Genomic DNA, 24392 nt, shown 5'->3' with positions numbered 1-24392 from the left:
ACACACACACACACAATACACTCCCCAAATACACACAGTACCCAATTTAACCATCCCCTTCTGTGAAAGGACTGCTGCTATCTGCCTGAACGAATGTGATTTGAGTTTGTTTTAGAACTTAGATTTTGTTATTTATCCATAAGTATTGTTGCAATTCATTACTGCCTTTTTTACTGCTCTTTTTAAACTTGTTCTTTTTAAACTGTATTTATTCTTTTTTAACTGTATTGTTTATTGCACTGTAGAGGCTAGTGAGAAATAGTATTTTGTTTCAGGCTAGGTAACACCATACGAAATGAAAATAAACTTCTTGAGTCTTGAAACCTGCACGAGACGAATTGAAAAGCGCTGTTGTTATTCCACCATATAAAACATTTGTGAAACTTATAAAGATTAGCATGAAATATAGCAGGCCTGAAGAGTTTAAGTTATTTTCAGGAGAGGTTGTTATCAACTTTTATACCACACATATTTCTGATCGGGTTTCAGGAAATTGCTCAATAATCGCATGGTTATTAAAACTGTTAACCAGCTGTTGAACTCTGTCACTTGTTGCTACTGTACGCCCTTGGAAAACAACCGAAGGAAAATATGACTTTTTGTAAAGAGACCATAAGTTCTACTGAACATCTTAATTTTGAGACTTACTTGCAAATGCCACAAAGACAGTAAGAAGCTGTAGTAACAAAGCTATTAATTAAATATCTGTGAAGTGTGCAGTTAGGAATGTTCAACTATCAAACTGATCGCAAATCTCCTGACTCAGTACAGTAAATGAAACTCTACTTAACAAGATGCAGTGGCAGTTTCATGCGCACAGGAAAAGTCGTATATATTTTTTGTAATTTCATGCACCAGAAAACTAACACAATGCCTCCCTCATGTGGTGAACTGTGTTAGTGCAAGATATAAAAATGTTGATATGTTAATACAAAGATGTTGATGTCCAGTGGTCACAGGATGTTTTTCCCATTATCTCACACAGTTTAATTGATCAATAGGAAGCAAACCACTATAATATATTAATGCACTGCATGTCACAGCCCAAGCTATTTGTTTAGTTAAAATACTTGCAAAGAGGCTGAGAATGTTTTGTAACCTTCCAAAATTGTGAACGTTGAAACAATTCATTTGTGTTGCTTTCGAAACTAAAATTCAAACTTTGAGAAAAGAAAATACAGGCCTTTTACCTGCCTCCCTAGACTAAACAGGAGAAAATAATTAAAAGAATTCAGCTACTGGGTCAATAATTTAAAATATCATAAATTATCATTTATGATATTTACAATTTATACAAAATAATGAATCCTGTTTTTTGTTTTTTTATGTGCAGAAAATTGGTCACACACCAACACACAGCTAAACACACACAGCCTAGTTGGAAGCTGGAAGTATATGTGGGCAGGGTGCAGCTGGTCTTGATGGGTCCCAGTTTATAGCCAGCCCCATTCAGTCTCAAACCAATGATGAGCTTCCACCTGGAACTTACATAAGCAAAAACAAAGTGGAGAAAATGAACAACGCCACCCCCACAATACACAAAATTATCACCTGGGTCATAACAACAGTGGCTGTAGGACTGGGAGAGTGACTCCTTTCATCACCACCAACAACTTCTAGCTATACAAACTGCCAGAATTTCTCCTCAGTGCTCAAGATCAAGAGGGGGCTCTTGATCCAATAATAAAATACACACCCTGAAAATGAAATAGAAAATAGAATACTTGACGTGCATGAACACAATCATTTGCCAGTGTTGTGCCAAAAAGTGATTTTCGGTGTCTCTAGTGTGTTTTTTTAATTTGCAGTCAGCAGGACTTGTGAAAGTGATTATATATAAAGTAAAGAAGACCTGTTTGCAAGTATCTTTATAACTCTGCATTATTGTGCATACTCCGTTTTCTGCATTATAATCAATCCAGTCCTTGTTGGCCACTTAAAGTATCTTTACATAGTTGTTATGTTTAGGTGCAATTTCTCTTGCCCTCTTGGCCTGATCTCTCTTGAAAAAGTCATTTTTACAATGAGAATCATACATTCATAAATAAAGGATATATAAAGGTTGCTTTGCCAAAAAATAATTACAGCATCTACAGAAATGTTCTTTCTGACTTAAAATGGCTTGCTATCATTCACAAGAGATATGCTTGACCAATGTTTAACAGATTATAGCAGACCTAGTGGCCTCTTTCACTCCTATTTCAAACCATCTGTCTTCTCTGTCCAAAATGTGAACATTGGCATCCTCAAAAGAGTGACCTTTATAGATGCAGATGTACAGCTAAGTCTTGTCCTGTTCAGGTGGCTATGTTGTGGCATGTGTTTATGGAGTGGCCACTCCAGTCCATAAACAGTACTCTCACTGCAGCATTTTGGATTAACTGAAAGCTTTTCATGAAGTTTTTAGGATATCCTGGCAATAATGAATTAGAGTAGTCCAGCCTAGAAGTAATAAACAAAAATGCTAAATATAAATAAAAAGCTACGTCGGGCTGCAGCGGCTATAGGGGCCTGGCTATCTACGGGTTTTACAAGGGTTTGGAGCTGGGTCTCTAATTCAGTGATCCTGGCCTCCTGAACTCTAAACATTTATTACAAGTATCTTTATTTCTGAAGGGAGCCAAGGATTATCTAAACATTTGACACACTGAGCAAGAAAGTGGAGGGACAGGTGAAGAGGCCATCCTGTTAGTGAGTCGAACTAACCTGAGCAAGCAAATCCCTCTTGTGTATGGGGTTTCAATTAATTTGCCTACACAGATAAGCTATACAAAAACACCACTGTTTGTTGTAACGGGAAGTGGTACTCTAGCGCCCTAGCCAACACCAAATGAGAATGCCACCAAAAGGAACTCAATATCAGAGCTGTTTTTATCGTAATTTGTATTGTTAAAATGTCTCTCCTGGGGTTTTTGCTTTCCTCAAGGTCTTGCAGTAAGCCTCTCATAATTTCCTTCAGTATTGCCATCCTTGCTTTCATCACTAGTACAATACCCAGCTTTGCCAGCTGACTGCAGAAGAGGTTGTGATTAAAGCTATTACACATGCTTACTCCTGTCTTGTTTCTTCTCCTGCTTTGCAAGTGAAAGTTTCGGATCACAATACATACAAGCATCGGCACAGGCCTGAAAAGTTTTATTGTATGTTAAAGGACTTTGACTTTAGAATGCAAAATTAGCGTTTGAGTGAACTTGTGTGAGTGTTTTTGGTTTCTGAGATACGGACAGATGCTGTTTCCATTAGAAATATCTCTGATTCAAGAATCCCTTGCACTCAATTGAGTTTATTTTAATTTTAAAGAGTATTTGAAATAATTCCTTTAACTTAGGTCTGTTAGTTTGATTTGTGTGCATGCATGCGTACGTGTGTGTGTGTGTGTGTGTGTGTGTGTTATTTTATTAGATTTTAAGGTGTTTTTCTACTTAGTCTGTCACATAAGAAGGAAGATTCAGTGATGCATAACAGTTTTAGGTTTTTTTTGTAGGATTAAATGCACAAAGTTGTCTTTTTCTATGAGAGGGCACTGATATTAATTTCAGCAACATTACTGACAAGTTACTTATTAAGTTATTATTAATACATTACATCCACTTTCCTACACCATCAAAGTTGATACTGACATCTTTCCTTTAGTCCAGTCATTCTTTTGTTCGCCTCGAGTGAGCCAATCAACTTTCAATCTGTGTGTTTTAAATCTCAGTGCTTTTCTGTTATTATGCCTTTCTATTTCTCATTCATGTAACCCACATGCTCTCCATCTCACCCTGGTCACCCAACCCATCTAAGTCTCCATCTCCATCATCACAATCCAGCATTACCTTTGTCAAAGCATGAAATGAACACAGTGGACTGGGGTGTCTGTTACACGTTTTGCTTTGAAATTGGTTGATCTTCACCACCACCAGCAGTTAGACTCTGGAGGTCCTGTCTTGAATTCTATCATTACTGGGATTCCGACCTACCGTGATCGGTCACTGGAGCCTAATTGCCAAAAAGATTAATTAATTTCTGTCTGACAATAAATCATATTGAACTCTTCCAAGTGACACCTCCTTATTAAAGTAGCTGTTACAGTACAGAAGGATAGCTTAATGTGACTTTTCCTAAACAGAATTTGATACAAACATTTAAGAGAAAGCTGCGTTAATGATTAACAAGTTCAGGTAGTTTAACCTTTTAGAATAACAACGTTACTTCCTTATGACACCATATATTGAATGAACATTCATGTACCGGTATTAGCAAAGGAAAAGGCAATGAGCGAAGGACTGCTTTAGAAATGGAAATATTTTCTGATATACTTGTGATATACTTCTTCATTTTCGGGCCCATCTCAGGTGAGCTCTCACTGCTTGATGTGGCAGAAAAAACTCACACTGACTTTAAAGTTTTAATTTGTTTGACTAACATTTATATTGCAGTCATCATGAGATATCTGTTGAATGCTTCTAGCTCATTTTCAAACATATGTAACCTGAATATTATACACAGAATTAAAATAAATATTCAATAAATATTCAATATTCAATATTAAAAATATAAAACAGACATTTTTCCTTAACATGGATCAGTGTCTTAAGAAGCAGGTGTATACAATGGTGCAATGGTATACTTTAAATGAGAGCAGCAGAGCAGTGCTGTGATCCTTATAATTCTCTCAGGGTTTCTCTAGTAATCCTCAGTTTTGCTCATCCTTTGTGTCGTTATTCATTGATCGCTAATTGTTTATCATGCAACTTTTATCTGTTTTTACTTCTCTGATTTGTTCTTCACAAGTACAGAGAGATAAAAGTGAAAGCAAACGATATTTAAAAGAAAGTTCAATTTAAAGCCATTCCAATTAAATCCTATAGTCCCTGTCTCCTCTCTCCTTTGGATGCAGGACTTGGGACACCTTTCTAAAAACTGATTTCGGGAGACAGGAGAAATACACCAGAAGCCATTGGTCAGGTTGCCTCACTTGGCTCCCCCGTTGGCTCCTTGTGTCTAGATTATGTTGTAACTGGATCTGTCAGTGTCAGTTTTGTTTCTTGAATTAACCTACAAGTGTGTGCTTCCTTTTTTTTATTGTCTGTTAAGGTTCTCAGTAATCCAGGTCATTGTAGTCTGAAGAGCTTGGAAAGAAAAGCATCTGGGCTTCTTTAATTTTCTTGCAGACGTTTCACTTCTCATCCAAGAAGTAGCTTCAGTTCTAAGAGCAAATGGTGGAGAGTCCCAAATTTTTTTTGTTTTTTCCTTTTTCCTTTTTTTTAATTATTATTTCAATAAAACCTCCAATGGAAATAATATGAATTCTTCAGACTTGCTGTGTTTTCTATTGATCAATTACACTGTTTGAGATAAGAACATCATGTCCCTGGACATCAACATCTTTATATCGACATATCAAAATATTTACATCTTGCACTAAAACAGTTTCACCACAAAAATGTACAAAACTCTTTGTGCATGAAACTGACCCTGCATCTTGTTAAGTAGAGTTTCATTTACCGTACTGAGTCAGTAGATTTGCGATCAGTTTGATAGTTAAACATTCCTAACTGCACACCTCACAGATATTTAATTAATGGCTTTGTTACTACAGCTTCTTGTTGTCTTTGGGGCATTTGCAAGTAAGTCTCAAAATTAAGATGTTCAGTAGAACTTATGGCCTCTTTACAAAGGGTCATATTTTCCTTCTGTTGTTCGCCAAGGGCTTACAGTAGTGACAAGTCACTGAAAGCAACAGCTGGTTAACAGTTTTAATAACCATATGATTATTGAACGAGTTCCTGAAACTCGATCAGAAATATGTGCAGTATTATCTGGAAAAGCGGAAATTAGCCACTAATGAAAATAACTTAAACTCTTCAGATCTGCCGTATTTCATGCAAATTTTTATATATTCCACAAATGTTTTGAGTAACAACAGCACTTTTCCATTCTTCTCCCGCAGGTTTCACTGAAGGAGCTGGTGTGTTGCCTGATGGTCTGAATGCAGCTGTGGGAGAAACAGTGATGTTCACTACAACACTGTCTCCAACAGAGAAACCGTTTCAATCTGTGAACTGGGTTTTTAATTTAACTACGGCTATAATATTTGTAATTAACTCAGAAATTACTATTGGACCTGAGTATGAAGGCAGGGTCACCTTCTTCCCATCTACTGCGTCTTTGGAGCTCAGGAGTCTCACTCTGGATGACACTGGAGAATACGGTGTTAGTATTATACAAGATGGAAAAATCCTGAGTGGACGTACTACTCTGGTGATATACGGTGAGCAGATGTAGAAATTCAACAGCTTAACTGTTTTTGCAATATTTAAACAAGTTTAGATTATGTTGAACATGTAAAAATACCTGTAATTATTAGTATATTTTTGTTACAACTCTACTCACTGCAATAATGCATTCCTGCAATAATTTCTCTTATTTTTAATTGTGATATTAAAGGCTTTAAAAATGGCTGTGAGAAATTGAATGGTTTATTTGAAGGTGATATTGATCCCCTATGGTAATGAACTGGCTGAGGACTCAATTTGTCTCATTTACTTTGTTCAGTATAGTCACTTAAAGGGAGTTGATATTTATGCAAATTTAAATATCTCAAGGTTTTTTTTATTGGTGCAGTACTTCTTTAAAAGGTTTTAGTGATAATTTTATTATTATTATTCTGTCTTTTAAGGGTATATAATAAATCCTCCTTTTCATGACATAGTTTACCTGGAATTGGATTTTAATCACTTTAATGCTTATTTTCTATTGTTGATGCCAGCAATGAAACTATTTTTTTTCTTTCACAGACAAAGTCTCCAGTGTGTTGGTAACTTCCAGCAGCACAGACTTGGTTGAGTTCAGTGGTTCTGTCTCTCTGTCCTGCTCTGCCTCTGGATCCTCTCTCTCTTTCCTCTGGTTGAACGGCAGCTCTGAGGTTACAGCAAGTGACAGAGTTCATCTCACTGATGGAGGCTCCAGTCTGACTGTAATCAATGTGACCCGCTCTGACCAGGGACCATTCAGTTGTCGTGTGTCCAGTCCTGTCAGTACTGGTACCAGTGGTCCAGTAAACCTCTCCATCAGTTGTGAGTTACTAAACTAATGCTCAGTAATTTATCTGAAAACATCTGCACACAAGCATCAAAGAGTTTGGATATCATTTCAGATTTCAAAATATTAGAATATTCTATCTGATAAGCTATCAAAACGAGTGATGTAACTGTGTGAAATGATTTTGCAATTTCACAAGGAAACCTGAATCCATTATACCCTTACTCTAAGGAGCTTGGAAAGAAAGCGTCTGGACTTCTTTAAGTTGCTAGAACTGAAGAAGCTTCTTGGATGAGAAGTGAAATGTCTTCAAGCCACTTAAAGAAGTCCAGACGCTTTTTTTCCAAACTCCTTAGACTACGATGACCTCGATGACGGAGAACCTTCACAGACATTATACCCTTACATTTTTCATGTAGTTAACATTAATTTTCTCTATTCCCTCTGCATTTAGATGGTCCAGAAAATATAAATTTGATATTATCTCCACCACAAGGATGCTTTGCTGTGGGGTCAGACATCAGCCTCACCTGCTCAGTTGGATCCAGACCTCCTGCCCAGTTTAAGTGGTTTCTGAATGGAGATCAGCTGCCTGATACTGGATCAGAGCTCAGACTGATGAATGTTCAGATGAGTCAGAGTGGAAACTACAGCTGTCAGGCCTTTAACAACAGAACTCTGAGATCTCAAACATCTCAGCCTTCAGCCATCACTGTACTGGGTAAGTGTAATTTCATGTTAAAAATGTATAATTCAACCATACGTTTTTGACTATTGCTATGCTCTGATAGTATTTTCTTACATATAAAAGCATTTGTAGAGAATATAAAATACACAAATACAGCTTTTAAACAAAAGCTTTGTCAGATTGTTTTGACATTTTTTCTCATTTAGAAAAGAAATGTAGGTGATAGGAAAAGAAGCTCAGAAGCTCAATGAAGAATTTATAACACAGATAACAAAGTAATATTTATTTTTGTTTGTGACTCCTATAATAACAAGGTTGGTTAGCATATCATTGCATCTTGTGAACTATACATTTATATCCTAACATTACACCCTTTCATCGATTTTCTGTATTTAAGTGTGTAAGTTGGTAAAACTGAAACTCAGCCTTGCTGACTTCAAACAGCTTAACAATATTTGTTTAAATTAAACTTTCAAGTTGAAAGGAAGGGACGATTTTTGTATTTTTTGAGTATTTTGGAGTAAATTAAGCTATCGCAGTTTTCGCTATCACTGTGGTGGGGTAAGTGTAATTTGTTAGTTGTATATATATATATATATATATACATATATATATATATATATATATATATATATATATATATACACACACACACACACACACACACATATGTATATATATATAGATATATATATATATATATATATAGATATATAGATATATATATATATATATATATCGCTGATAGACAAAGAATTTACCACACGGACATGCCTGTTATGTTAATAATGTTGATTAGAATAACATTACATGCTGTGAAATATAATAAGAAACAGAATCTTTTTTGTCATTGTGCAACAACAAAAATTGTATGCAAAATAATATTATTAAACCTTTAAACACACTATCAGCTGCAGTGGCTGAAATCTGATTTGGTTTATATGCGATTTTAAAATTTTTTAGTGGTGTCAACCAGAGATCCTGCATAATTTGATCTTTTCAGTTATGATTTGGTTTATATCATACTTCTGCTGCTTGTCCTCCTCACCCCATGTGAGACATGGGGCTGCCCATGATCATCATCTTGGCACACCAACACGTCTAACATAATGCCATACTTAATATATAATATTAACAAATAATATTAAGTATTGGCTAATATAATATAAATAATTATTTGGATATCAATTCTCTTTATCAACAAAGACAATATGTCTCTGTCCTGTGTTGGGAAATCAGTTTTACCCCGGTTCTTTTTATTCCTCGGGCCTTCAGAGATGGCACCGGACCCAGTAGTTATTTTTACAAAATCTTTATTCATCTTTATTCATCTTCATTTAAGCATGCACTTCTAGAAGGGAAGACGAGGCCGGTGTCCCTCTGAAACAATCTTCTCCTCTTTGTTAGTTCCAGGCAGCTTTATAGGAGCGACCCCATCATAAAACCCCCCACAATGTGCTGCAAACTCTGTGTCTGTGTCTATGTGCACGAGCACGTGAGTGCCTGTGTGTGCGCATACCCGTATGTCTATGTGAGTGCACGTGAATGACTGTGTACGTGTACCTGTGTATATGTCTGTGCACGTGAGTGAATGTGCATGTAGGTGTGGGTGCGTCATAACAGTCAAAGCACTGTTTGTGTGTGTCTCTGTATATGTGACTTCCTGGGGGTCATAAAAGTAATCTCCTCACCCAGGTTAAACCAAATTCCTCTACACAACATAGAAAACAGAGTTAACATATTACAAACACTGAGACCCCCACTCTGCATCCACTGGGCCATTGGCCTCTTGTTGTCTTACATTTACAGATAAGGTGGAGAGTCTCCTGCAAGCCTACTTCTAAGTTATGGCAATTATGAGTTTTTATTAAAGGTACAAGCATCAGCATCAGCAACCCCCAACTGTAGCTTCCTGTCTCCTTTTATGACAGCAGACCCTCAGTGTCAATAAATTCCTTTCCCTCTAAACAATTACACACACTCTCAAGCCTACAGCTAAGCCAAACTAAAACACAGACCAATCCTTCCTTATTACTGTGATCTAAACAAATTTAACACATTACATTCTAATAATTATTTTCTTGTACTCACACCTGACACCCCAAGGAACTCAATTAGGTTTTGACCTGTTTTAGCTTACTGAAAGCTCTCATTACCTGAACAGTGATCGGCAGTGTGCAAAATATTTACAGAGCCAGACACACTTCTTCAGAAATGCTCTGGTTTGTGGATTATAATGATAATGTATGATTAACACAAAATAAAAGTGTGTAGGATAAAAGTAAATTTCCCAACGAGGCCACCTGCAATTAGACACGTTTTTTTATGTGAAATAACTCACCTCCCTCTTCAGATATTAGTGGGGCTGGTTCAGTGTCAGGTGTCTGTGGATGGGGAGATGGAAGCAGGACATCTAAGCCTGAACCAGAGGTTTGATCTGCTTGGCCTGGCAGCAGGTCGGCCACATCAGGACAACACAATTTAGTATACATATGTACAAAGGGTCTGCCTGCACAATTGAATGTTGGCTAAAACAACAGAAACACATTTTTTTTTGTTAGAAATGAAGTAAACTGACTAACACTGGGAAAGTCAAGCAGCTTAATTTCACCTTGATTTTAATTTCCACCTGTCTTTTGTTCTATTTTGAAACACAGACTCTTTGAACAGAGCCACACTACTATTAATATATTAATGCAATAATATTAGTACATGAGGATACAAATATCATCTTAGGGAGCACACATCCAGAAAAAGATTATTTAAATAAATAGTTTCTGTTGCCTACATATTAGATGGTGACTTTGCCTCCACACCTAAACAGGAAAATGAGAACAGTAACTCATGGGATCAATCATGGGCTTCACCAGGTGGCAGAAGCCTAACATCTGTGTAGTGGCTCAGCACTGGGGAAAAAATCAGCACTCACAAAAATTTCTAATGTGAGCTTCAGTACATTTTCCTTTGTGTACATGATGTGATCAGCTGACCTGCTGCTCTTTGTTTGAAAGTTAGAATTCAGTGAATGAATATAAGCATCATCAACTTAAATGTAAATTCAACTCTGCTACACTTGATGTAACATAAATCTGTCTATGAGGACCACAGCCACTGTGTATCAGTCCAACACAGAGCTTTACTGTGAATTCACGACATCACTACAAACTAACCTGTTTATCCTGGACAAAACTACCCAGTATTTTTCATGCAACATGTTAACAACACAAAGTTAAACACAAACACATCATGTACATATGTGATTAAAACGATGACATTACATGCAAGATTTAAATTTACAGTTTATCAAGTGTTACTGAGCAATCCTTATCTTTAAATATAATCTCTCCTCTCATCTCTCACACACACACTTTGTGTGTTTGCTGATGTTTGTTGAGCTGATAGAAACATTGAATTTGAAATTACCTGACACTTGAAAAACTTCATCCCCTTCATGCTTCCTCTTCTTCTGTAACATTAGCTAGATTCTGAAATACTGCAAAGAAAACTCATGGACACCTGCACTCCTTCCAGCCCACTTTAACTCCTGAATATAAATACTACACATGATGTCACTGAACCTAAAGTAATCAGTCTGTTTTTAAAAAGTAGAAAGTACAGATATGTGTTTAAAAATGTAAAAGTAAAAAGCTGTCAGAAAAATAAATACTCAAACCAAGTACAGATACCTGAAAATTCTACTTAAGTACATTTAAGAAGTATTAGTACTTTGTCACTTCTCATCTCTGCTGGTCATCAATGTATAAATTTGGCCCTCAGTTAATCACCTACTTTTGTTCTTGTTCTAAGTCTATAATTTTTCCTTGTTAATATTTTATTTTTTGACAAACAGAGAAAATATCAGGTTCTTCTGTCAAACCATCAACAAATCTGCCAGTTGAGGGAACCTCTGTCAACTTAACCTGTGAGGCTTCTGGTGCAATCTTTAGAAGAAACTGGATGAAGGATGGCTCAGATCTGACCCCGACTGACAACATGATCCTTTCTGACAATAACAGAGTGTTGACCTTTAACACTGTGAATAGGAAAGACAATGGAGAATATTTCTGTCAAATCAGCAACCCTGTCAGCAGTGATGAAGCTAAATACGTCATGATTGTTAACTGTAAGTAACATCCTGGTCAGTCTACACTTCTTGTTCATGCATACAGTAAAATCATGTTGAACTTTGAACAGTACAACTAATATGATATGTAGTCTAGTAATCTAGAATTTTAAAAGTAATGAACACATTTATTATTTTTGCCTGTTTTTCAGATGGACCAGAAAATCTTCAAATCAAAGGTCCAAATAAGATAAATGTCAAAGGCACCTTAAAACTGACCTGCTCTGCTGAATCCACACCATCTGCCAGATTCACCTGGTTCTTAAATGGGACAGAAATAACAAATACTTCAACTGAGTACATTAAAGAAGAAATGAACTTTTCTGACAGTGGCAACTACACCTGTCAAGCATGGAACTGAGAGAACATCATCATCAGCTGTGCATCGACTGATTGTAACAGGTATCTCATGTGTTTATACTCATAAATGGTACTATTGACAGTTTAAAGGGTGGTACATTTCCTGTAGTTTACTATGAACTACACTTTGGAGTGTTGGGAAGGTTACTTTTAAAATGTATTCCACTACAGATTACAGAATACATGCCCCAAAATGTATTTTGTAACGTATTCCATTATGTTACTCAATGAGAGTAACGTATTCTGAATACTTTGGATTACTTAATATATTATCATGCTTTTTACAACTACATGAATGTACTATTGCTGTGTGATTTATTACTATTACTGAAGACTACTCGCCTTACCAATACCAACTAGATTTTTAAATCTTAATATAAAATGAGTAACAGTAGGGTGGACATTACGTAAGGATGCACTTTTTGCAGTGATCTTGTATAGAAAACTATTCCGCGCGTATATAAAACAGGTCCGCGGCTCCAAACCGTAGTAAAGATACCTCTGGCTAATATGTCGGGTTCCGTGTCGGGCTCGTAGCCAAAAACTAGCTTTACTTTGTTGTCTGGGTCAACTTTGCTAGCGAGAGGCAGAGAGAGGCGTTGAAAGGCTACTCCAACGGAACTTATTGTTTCGGAGGAAAACACGAACACAGTGTACAGTCGAGTCTTAATAGCTTACTTACAACTGGGCTACACTGCCCATGAGGCTACATTCTTTAGGGCTATGCCTGTAACACTCTGCCTATTGCCTTCATATTAAATAATTTTTTGAACAATAATTTTAAAAAATATTTCGTCACGTCATTATGCAAGTAGAGGTGACATGGGCCGCAAGATTTATACCAAAGGCATTAGAGCCTCTTAATGCGTGTTTTGTTTGGGTTTCCACCGGCGTGGAATTACCAAAAACAGAGAGGGGACAGCCTATGAAACAGGAAAAGACTGCCGTGTAATCCCTGTATTTCAACAAAGTAACTGTATTCTGAATACCACCTTTTTAAACGGTAACTGTAACGGAATACAGTTACTCATATTTTGTATTTTAAATACGTAACACCGGTACATGTATTCTCCCCAACACTGTACATTTGCTCTAGTTTTCTACTAACTAAATTTTGGAGGTTTATCTTCAGATAACATAACAGTTATTTCTAATGCTAAACTACCCTTTAGCCAGATATTAATTAATCGTCAGCAAATTGTTAAGTGAAACCACATAGTGCATCCACCATTTTCCCAAACACAAGTACTTTCCATCTAACAAGAGCATTGCACCAATCAAAAATCGTCTGGTAGCTCTAAAATTATAAAAAGAAATCAAATAAAGAAAAGCACTATTGGGTAGTTTTGAGATGATAAGACAATTTTGTGTCAGAATTTGTTATTATGTGTGCCTATGCCAAGAGGCACACATATTACTATTCGTCGGATTTATTATTATGTGTGCCTATGCCAAGAGGCACACATATTACTATTCGTCGGATTTATTATTATGTGTGCCTATGACAAGAGGCACACATATTACTATTCGTCGGATTTATTATTATGTGTGCCTATGCCAAGAGGCACACATATTACTATTCCTCGGATTTATTATTCTTATTATGTGTGCCTATGCCAAGAGGCACACATATTACTATTCCTCGGATTTATTATTATTATTATTATTATTATTATTATGTGTGCCTATGCCAAGAGGCACACATATTACTATTCGTCGGATTTATTATTCTTATTATTATTATTATTATTCTCCATCTTCCGCCTAAATTTCGGCACGTATCACGCCCCGCAGTTTTGAGAAAAGCTTCATATATGTTACCTCATTTTGTGCGGCTGGATCTGGAATGGTGTGCTATGACTTTTGGTGTTTATGACTATTATAGTTTTTTAAATATTAATATTTTAGTGAAAATTTTCCCGCGCTCCTCTGCCAAACAGTTTTGACAATAGGGGTACATATGTTACATCATTTTGTGCGGCTGGAGCTGGGCTAGTATGGTGTGACTTTTGGTGTTTATAACTTTTATAGTTTTTGAAATATTTAGATTTTAGTGCAAATTTAGGCGAATTTCTAGGCTCCTGAGAAAGATTCTGCTTTTGGCACCATAGAAACAGACTTCATTTGTGGTGTGTTGGCTCTCTCTAGTGGTATACCGGGAGAAGTACGGCCTAAAGGGTGCCATGCTTGGTGAAAACTACATATCCCACAATTCATAGCATGCCTCTACCGAGTCAAACAATGGCGGACACCACTTCGTTTTATATGTCTTTTATTCATGTTTCTAGGTCACAAAATACACTTTTAAGATATTTTCAGGCGAGAATGTAGGTGTGTAAACTTCAAATATCTGCTCGTTTTATCAAGACATCCCATATTAGCGACAATTCTCTTAAGTGTTGCTGATAGCCGGCTAGCTAGCTAGCGCCGCTAGCTTAGCTAGCTAGCGCCGCTAGCTTAGCTAGCTAGCGCCGCTAGCTTAGCTAGCTAGCGCCGCTAGCTTAGCTAGCTAGCGCCGCTAGCTTAGCTAGCTAGCGCCGCTAGCTTAGCTAGCTAGCGCCGCTAGCTTAGCTAGCTAGCGCCGCTAGCTTAGCTAGCTAGCGCCCCTTCGTGAAAAACCACCCAGGCTTGGCTGATAGTGAGGTGGCTAAAATTTGTTTAATCGCCCGATCGCTCGGCAAGGGTCTGTGTCTTAGCTGGACTTATTTTCGTTTATATGGGCCGATGATGCTGGTCGATGTGGAAAAAATAACTGAGTTGTTTGGTGGTGGAGCTACAACAGAGGGCAGCTATCCACCGGTGTGTGACAGAAAGGACATGCCGCGAACGAGACATACAAGGCGGTGAGGCTACCGCCGATCGTCCGGTGTTTGCTAACGCGGAGGTCAATCGTGGATCAGGGAAAGCGAAGGCAGGAGCGTGAGGTGAACTGAATTTCAGGTAAGAAGTTATGACCTGCACTCTATTTGGGTCAGATATAAACCGAGTTTAGGTGTAGTTTATTTAGCAACAGTTCTCTTACGTGTTGCTGATAGCCGGCTGGCTAGCTAGCTAGCTAGCGCCGCTAGCTTAGCTAGCTAGCGCGGCTAGCGACCCTTCGGGAAAAACCACCCAGGCTTGGCTGATAGTGAGGTGGCTAAAATTTGTTTAATCGCCCGATCGCTCGGCAAGGGTCTGTGTCTTAGCTGGACTTATTTTTCGTTTATATGGGCCGATGATGCTGGTCGATGTGGAAAAAATAACTGAGTTGTTTGGTGGTGGAGCTACAACAGAGGGCAGCTATCCACCGGTGTGTGACAGAAAGGACATGCCGCGAACGAGACATACAAGCCGGTGAGGCTACCGCCGATCGACCGGTGTTTGCTAACGCGGAGGTCAATCGTGGATCAGGGAAAGCGAAGGCAGGAGCGTGAGGTGAACTGAATTTCAGGTAAGAAGTTATGACCTGCACTCTATTTGGGTCAGATATAAACCGAGTTTAGGTGTAGTTTATTTAGCAGCAGTTCTCTTATGTGTTGCTGATAGCCGGCTAGCTAGCTAGCTAGCGCCGCTAGCATAGTTAGCTCGCGCCGCTAGCGACCCTTCGTGAAAAGCACCCAGGCTTGGCTTATATTGAGGCGGGTGAAACTCGTGTCAGCACCCGGTCGCTCGCCGACAGTATGTGTTTTAGCTGGACTTATTTTTCGTTTATATGGACCGATGATTTATTTATTTATTCATTTTAGTAACGGTATAAACAGTGAAAGGTGGTGGATTGGCCAGATGTAAACTTCAAATATCTGCTCGTGTTACCAAGACATCCCATATTAGCTCTGATGTTTTCGGTGCCTGCAAAGAGCTAGACAGGTAGCTAGCTAACCCGAGCTGGCTGTCTTTTTGACTCAGGGTCATAGCTGGACTTATTTTTCGTTTTATGAGCCGATGAGGGTTTTTTTAGTAACGGTACAACAGTGAAAGGCGGTGGATTGTCCAGATGCTGGTCGATGTGGAAAAATAACTGAATTGTTTGGTAGTCGCTGACGCGGAGCTACAACCGAGGGCAGCTATCCACCGGTGTGTGTCAGAAAGAACATGCGGGGAACGAGGCGGCGAGGTGACCGCCGATCGACCGGTGGTAGATCGTGGATCAGGGAAACAGAAGGCAGGAGAAGCAGGCGGCTGCCGGTCGGAGCGTGAGGTGAACTGAATTTCAGGTAAGAAGTTATGACCTGCACTCTATTTGGGTCAGATATAAACCGAGTTTAGGTGTAGTTTATTTTCGTTGTGCTGACTTTTACAATCAGTTATAATAACTCGTACTGCGTGGTAGCTAGCACGATGGAGTTTCTATACAGCTGTGTGCGCGCTAAGTTACTGATGTTGAACTTTATGACAGCCTCCCCTGTCATTCTCTCGCCTGTTCAAACTTCAGTCATGAAACTGATCAATGATCGGCTTTCTCTCTTGTTTGTTTATCGCGCTAAACAACAGCAGCACGTTTAAGCTTGATCAGCTGTTGTTAGAATTCATTTGATTTTAATTTCTAGTATCAGCTGATGTTTGCTGGAGCCACAGCTGTAGAAGCGGCTGGTCGAAACCAGGAGATGACCTTACTGAATCATCAGAGCTGAACTGGTGATGGAGAAACAGGTTTACCTTTTTTTTAGGTGACATGAATGAGTTGAAGGGAAGTTATGAACTGTTTCTGAGAGAAATAAACACCAAGCTCCTTTTTTTATTTAGCTGACAGCTGGTAACTGTGCAGGGGCGGATCTAGCAAAGCTTTTGCCAGGGGCCAGGTAGGGCATTAACAGAGAAAGGTGGACACAAAGATATACTTTTCTTTCTTACTCTCATACAGGGAGTGCAGAATTATTAGGCAAGTTGTATTTTTGAGGAATAATTTTATTATTGAACAACAACCATGTTCTCAATGAACCCAAAAAACACATTAATATCAAAGCTGAATGTTTTCGGAAGTAGTTTTTAGTTTGTGTTTAGTTTTAGCTATTTTAGGGGATATCTGTGTGTGCAGGTGACTATTACTGTGCATAATTATTAGGCAACTTAACAAAAACAAATATATACCCATTTCAATTATTTATTTTTACCAGTGAAACCAATATAACATCTCCACATTCACAAATATACATTTCTGACATTCAAAAACAAAACAAAAACAAATCAGCGACCAATATAGCCACCTTTCTTTGCAAGGACACTCAAAAGCCTGCCATCCATGGATTCTGTCAGTGTTTTGATCTGTTTACCATCAACATTGCGTGCAGCAGCAACCACAGCCTCCCAGACACTGTTCAGAGAGGTGTACTGTTTTCCCTCCTTGTAAATCTCACATTTGATGATGGACCACAGGTTCTCAATGGGGTTCAGATCAGGTGAACAAGGAGGCCATGTCATTAGTTTTTCTTCTTTTAAACCCTTTCTTGCCAGCCACGCTGTGGAGTACTTGGACGCGTGTGATGGAGCATTGTCCTGCATGAAAATCATGTTTTTCTTGAAGGATGCAGACTTCTTCCTGTACCACTGCTTGAAGAAGGTGTCTTCCAGAAACTTGCAGTAGGACTGGGAGTTGAGCTTGACGCCATCCTCAACCCGAAAAGGCCCCACAAGCTCACCTTTGATGATACCAGCCCAAACCAGTACTCCACCTCCACCTTGCTGGCGTCTGAGTGGGACTGGAGCTCTCTGCCCTTTACCAATCCAGCCACGGGCCCATCCATCTGGCCCATCAAGACTCACTCTCATTTCATCAGTCCATAAACCTTAGAAAAATCAGTCTTGAGATATTTCTTGGCCCAGTCTTGACGTTTCAGCTTGTGTGTCTTGTTCAGTGGTGGTCGTCTTTCAGCCTTTCTTACCTTGGCCATGTCTCTGAGTATTGCACACCTTGTGCTTTTGGGCACTCCAGTGATGTTGCAGCTCTGAAATATGGCCAAACTGGTGGCAAGTGGCATCTTGGCAGCTGCACGCTTGACTTTTCTCAGTTCATGGGCAGTTATTTTGCCCCTTGGTTTTTCCACACGCTTCTTGCGACCCTGTTGACTATTTGAATGAAACGCTTGATTGTTCGATGATCACGCTTCAGAAGCTTTGCAATTTTAAGACTGCTGCATGCCTCTGCAAGATATCTCACTATTTTTGACTTTTCTGAGCCTGTCAAGTCCTTCTTTTGACCCATTTTGCCAAAGGAAAGGAAGTTGCCTAATAATTATGCACACCTGATATAGGGTGTTGATGTCATTAGACCATACCCCTTCTCATTACAGAGATGCACATCACCTAATATGCTAATTGGTAGTAGGCTTTCGAGCCTATACAGGTTGGAGTAAGACAACATGCATGAAGGGGATGATGTGGACAAAATACTCATTTGCCTAATAATTCTGCACTCCCTGTATAAATATTAGCTTTTATTAATAGTTATCTGAATCTTACAACCAAAGTTTGTATAATAATACACAAGATTGGCTGTAGACCATTGTTCATCATTCAGAACACTGTGTAAAAATAACAAAAACAAAAGTGAATGCAAAAGTGCATAAATATTTATTTACGTGTTTGATATGTGTGGCGGGCGTGGTCTGCAGTGCCGCTGCAGGGGAGGTGGACCCACCTGAGGGGCATCTGCAATCACACCTCTCGGCGTAGTCTGTGCTCTCTCGGCTGTTTTTTGGGTGTGTGTCGGGCTGTGAGTTGAAAAGCTACAGCTGGCTGGGAGGGTACACCAACCATGTGTGAAAGTGGTCCATAACGTACTGGTTCAAAGTGTGTTCGTGCAAACATTGTCGGGTCTGCCGTGGTACAGAGGGACTTCTGCTTATGAACCTGTGTGCACAGCGTCTGCAAATCGGGGCTGTACAAAGTGACCTCATCTTTACCCAAAACTGTAAGCTGTCATCTGTGAGGCGCGAGCGGTGTTTGTTTTTACCATAATTCATGGTGAGAATGGCTGCTCTTCTGAGTTTTGCTGTCTGTAGCCGTATGAATGGAAACTACACAGATTAGCAGCGGCATAGGCACACATAAAATTTCTTCTGAAATTTTCGCTTTCTAGTTATGTGTGCCTATGCCAAGAGGCACACATATTACTATTCGTCGGATTTATTATTATTATGTGTGCCTATGCCAAGAGGCACACATATTACTATTCCTCGGATTTATTATTATGTGTGCCTATGCCAAGAGGCACACATATTACTATTCGTCGGATTTATTATTATTATTATTATTATTATTATTATTCTCCAGTTTCCGCCTGAAATTTTGCAGCGAATCTCGCCTCGCAGTTTTGAGACAAGCTTCATATATGTTACCTCATTTTGTGCGGCCGGATCTGGAATGGTGTGCTATGACTTTTGGTGTTTATGAATTTTATAGTTTTTTAAATATTAATATTTTAGTGAAAATTTTCCCGCGCTCCTCTGCCAAACAGTTTTGACATTAGGGTTACATATGTTAGATCATTTTGTGCGGCTGGAGCTGGACTATTATGTTATGACTTTTGGTGTTTATAACTTTATAGTTTTTAAATATTAATATTTTAGTGCAAATTAGGCCAATTCATCTTTTGGCGCCAAATAAACAGACTTCATTTGTGGTGTGTTGGCTCTCTCTAGTGGTATGCCGGGAGTGGTACAGCCTGTGTACCCTTATTTGGATTACCGTAATGATGACAATTTCAACGGTGCGCACAGCGTCGCTGCTTTCAGGAGCCCTTGGAATTTTTAAGGTTGCGCAAATCATTCAAAAGTTACGGTAATGCTTGGTGGAAAACTCAATATCCACAATTCATAGCACGCCTCTACAGAGTGAACAATGGCGGCCACCACTTCGTTTATATGTCTTTTATTCCTGTTTCTAGGTCACAAAATAAGCTTTTAAGATATTTTCAGGCGAGAATGTAGGTGTGTAAACTTCAAATATCTGCTTGTTTTATCAAGACATCCCATATTTAGCGACAGTGCTCTGACTACGTCGGTCCTGCCTGACAGCTAGCCGGCTACCTAGCTGGCTACCTAGCTAGCTGCCGCACTTGGCTGCAAATGGATAGCGAGGGGACTCTCTCTGTCGTTTCACCTCCCTGGTCTCTCGCAAATGCTCGCATAGAATCGGAGTTACAGCTGGATGTGGAAAAATAACTGAGTTGTTTGGTGGTGGAGCTACAACAGAGGCAGCTACCCACCGGTGTGTGACAGAAAGGACATGCCGCCAACGAGACATATGAGGCCGGGCAGGCGATTGCTAACGCGGTGGTCAATCATGGATCAGGGAAAGCGAAGGCAGGAGCGTGAGGTGAACTGAATTTCAGGTAAGAAGTTATGAACTGCACTCTATTTGGGTCAGATATAAACCGAGTTTAGGTGTAGTTTATTTAGCAGCAGTTCTCTTATGTGTTGCTGATAGCCGGCTAGCTAGCTAGCGCCGCTAGCATAGTTAGCTCGCGCCGCTAGCAACCCTTCGTGAAAAAGCACCCAGGCTTGGCTTATATTGAGGCGGGTGAAACTCGTGTCAGCACCCGGTCGCTCTCTATTTGGGTCAGATATAACCGAGTTTAGGTGTAGTTTATTTAGCAGCAGTTCTCTTATGTGTTGCTGATAGCCGGCTAGCTAGCTAGCGCCGCTAGCATAGTTAGCTCGCGCCGCTAGCAACCCTTCGTGAAAAAGCACCCAGGCTTGGCTTATATTGAGGCGGGTGAAACTCGTGTCAGCACCCGGTCGCTCTCTATTTGGGTCAGATATAAACCGAGTTTAGGTGTAATTTATTTTCGTTGACCTTTTACAATCGTAATGCCACGGGAGTTTATATACAGCTGTGTGCGTACTAAGTTACTGACGTTGGACTTTATTTTATTCATTAGGGTTAGTTCATAGAGTTGCCGTGCCGTACAAACGGAATCGTCCCACATTCAGAGAAAACATTATGATTATTCTGTCGTTACGAAGCCTCCCCTGTCATTCTCTCGCGTGTTGAAACGTCAATCATGAAACTGATCAATGATCGGCTGTTCGCTCTTATTTATCGCGCTAAACAACAGCAGCACGTTTAAGCTTGATCAGCTGTTGTTAGAATTCTTTTGATTTTAATTTCTAGTATCAGCTGATGTTTGCTGGAGCATGAAGATGAAATCAGGAGATGTCCTTACTGAATCATCAGAGCTGAACTGGTGATGGAGAAACAGGTTTACACTTTAGGTGACATGAATGAGTTGAAGGAAGTTATGAGTTGTTCTGAGAGACAAAGACCAAGCTCCTTTTTTGTGTAGCTGACAGCTGGTAACTGTGCAGGGCGGATCTAGCAAAGCTTTTAGGGGGGGGAAGCTAGGGCATTAACAGAGAAAGGTGGACACAAAGATATACTTTTCTTTCTTACTCTCATATAAATATTAGCTTTATTAAATAGTTATCTGAATCTCACAACCAAAGTTTGTATAATAATACACAGGATTGGCTGTAGACCATTGTTCATAATTCAGAACACTGTGTAAAATAACAAAAACAAAAGTGAATGCATGTGTGAAAAGTGGTCTATAATGTAATGCTTCAAAGTGTGTTCATGCAAACATTGTCGGGTCTGCCGTGGTACAATGGGACTTCTGCTCATGAACCTGTGTGCACAGCGTCTGCAAATCGGCGCTGTACAAAGTAACTTCATCTTTACACAAACTGTAAGCTGTCATCTGTGAAGCGTGAGCGGTGTTTGTTTTTACCATAGTTCATGGTGGAGAATGGCTGCTCTTCTGAGTTTTGCTCTCTGTAGCCGTATGAATGGCAAACTACAGTGATTAGCAGCGGCATAGGCACACATAAAATTCTTCTGAAATTTTCGCTTTCTAGTTATTATTATTATTATTATTATTATTCTCCAGTTTCCGCCTGAAATTTGCAGCGAATCTCGCCCCGCAGTTTTGAGACAAGCTTCATATATGTTACCTCATTTTGTGCGGCCGGATCTGGAATGGTGTGCTATGACTTTTGGTGTTTATGAATTTATAGTTTTTTAAATATTAATATTTTAGTGAAAATTTCCCGCGCTCCTCTGCCGAACAGTTTTGACATTAGGGTTACATATGTTAGATCATTTTGTGCGGCTGGAGCTGGACTATTATGTCATGACTTTTGTGTTCATAACTTTATAGTTTTTAAATATTAATATTTAGTGCAAATTTAGGCCAATTCATCTTTGGCGCCAAATAAACAGACTTCATTGTGGTGTGTTGGCGCCATCTTTTGGTCCCATTGAAACAAATTTCAAACTTCATTTGTGGTGTTGGTTCTCTCTAGTGGTATGCGGGAGTGGTACAGCCTGTCTACCCTTATTTGGATACCGTAATGATGACAATATCAATGGCGCGCACAGCCTCGCTGCTTTCAGGAACCATTGGAGATTTAAGGTTGCGCGAACCATTGAATAGTTACGGAAAACACAATGGCTTCTATGCTTGGTGGAAAACTCCATATCCCACAATTCATAGCATGCCTCTACCGAGTCAAACAATGGCGGACACACTTCGTTTTATATGTCTTTATTCGTGTTTCTAGGTCAAAATACACTTTAAGATATTCAGGCAGAATGTAGGTGTGTAAACTTCAAATATCTGCTCGTTTTATCAAGACATCCCATATTAGCGACAATTCTCTTAAGTCTTGCTGATAGCCGGCTAGCTAGCTAGCTAGCTAGCGCCCCTTCGTGAAAACACCCAGGCTTGGCTGATAGTGAGGTGGCTAAATTTGTTTAATCGCCCGATCGCTCGGCAAGGGTCTGTGTCTTAGCTGGACTTATTTTTCGTTTATATGGGCCGATGATGCTGGTCGATGTGGAAAAATAACTGAGTTGTTTGGTGGTGGAGCTACAACAGAGGGCAGCTATCCACCGGTGTGTGACAGAAAGACATGCGCCAACGAGACATACGAGGCCGGGCAGGCGATTGCTAACGCGGTGGTCAATCATGGATCAGGGAAAGCGAAGGCAGGAGCGTGAGGTGAACTGAATTTCAGGTAAGAAGTTATGACCTGCACTCTATTTGGGTCAGATATAAACCGGTTTAGGTGTAGTTTATTAGCAACAGTTCTCTTACGTGTTGCTGATAGCCGGCTGGCTAGCTAGCTAGCGCCGCTAGCTTAGCTAGCTAGCGCGGCTAGCGACCCTTCGTGAAAAACCACCCAGGCTTGGCTGATAGTGAGGTGGCAAATTTGTTTAACGCCCGATCGCTCGCAAGGGTCTGTGTCTTAGCTGGACTTATTTTTCGTTTATATGGGCCGATGATGCTGGTCGATGTGGAAAAATAACTGAGTTGTTTGGTGGTGGAGCTACAACAGAGGGCAGCTATCCACCGGTGTGTGACAGAAAGGACATGCCGCGAACGAACATACAAGGCGGTGAGGCTACCGCCGATCGACCGGTGTTTGCTAACGCGGTGGATCAGGGAAAGCGAAGGCAGGAGCGTAGGTAACTGAATTTCAGGTAAGAAGTTATGACCTGCACTCTATTTGGGTCAGATATAAACCGAGTTTAGGTGTAGTTTATTTTCGTTGTGCTGACTTTTCAATCACTTACAATAATCGTACTGCGTGCTAGCTAGCACACGGAGTTTGTATACAGCTGTGTGCGCCTAAGTTACCGATGTTACCCGATGTTGAACTTTATGACAGCCTCCCTGTCATTCTCTCGCCTGTTGAAACTTCAGTCATGAAACTGATCAATGATCGGCTTATCTCTTGTTTGTTTATCGCGCTAAACAACAGCAGCACGTTAAGCTTGATCAGCTGTTGTTAGAATTCTTTTGATTTTAATTTCTAGTATCAGCTGATGTTTGCTGGGCATGAAGATGAAATCAGAGATGTCCTTACTGAATATAGAGCTGAACTGGTGATGGAGAACAGGTTACCCTTAGGTGACATGAATGAGTTGAAGGGAAGTTATGAACTGTTTCTGACAGACAAATATACACCAAGCTCCTTTTTTTTGTGTAGCTGACAGCTGGTAACTGTGCAGGGGCGGATCTAGCAAAGCTTTTGCAGGGGGCCAGGTAGGGCATTAACAGAGAAAGGTGACACAAAGATATACTTTTCTTTCTTACTCTCATATAAATATTTAGCTTTATTAAATAGTTATCTGAATCTTACAACCAAAGTTTGTATAATAATACACAAGATTGGCTGTAGACCATTGTTCATCATTCAGAACACTGTGTAAAAA

The 24392-nt window shown here is 39.5% G+C and overlaps 2 protein-coding genes across 4 annotated transcripts in view; both read left to right on the top strand.

Annotated features, from left to right (window-relative positions):
- The window catches only part of LOC102080988 (carcinoembryonic antigen-related cell adhesion molecule 5), a 100733-nt gene that overhangs the window by 51865 nt on the left and 24476 nt on the right, over positions 1-24392 (top strand). The window lies entirely within an intron of this gene.
- LOC106098623 (carcinoembryonic antigen-related cell adhesion molecule 5-like) overlaps positions 4253-24392 on the top strand; it is a 54610-nt gene continuing 34470 nt past the window's right edge. Inside the window, exons 1-2 of one of the 2 annotated variants that reach the window (XM_025911654.1) lie at positions 4253-4337; positions 5936-6256. In XM_025911654.1, the coding sequence (XP_025767439.1) occupies positions 4280-4337; positions 5936-6256 (379 nt within the window). In that variant the 5' untranslated portion in view covers positions 4253-4279. Of the gene's footprint in view, positions 4338-5529; positions 5613-5935; positions 6257-24392 lie in introns of those variants that run through there. The other variant, XM_025911656.1, reaches the window with a different exon arrangement.

This window comes from Oreochromis niloticus, linkage group LG11, assembly GCF_001858045.2.
Source record: "Oreochromis niloticus isolate F11D_XX linkage group LG11, O_niloticus_UMD_NMBU, whole genome shotgun sequence".
NCBI lineage: Eukaryota > Metazoa > Chordata > Actinopteri > Cichliformes > Cichlidae > Oreochromis > Oreochromis niloticus.
The sequence above is the reverse complement of the archived record's forward strand: the minus strand, read 5'-3'. Positions and strand labels throughout refer to the sequence as shown.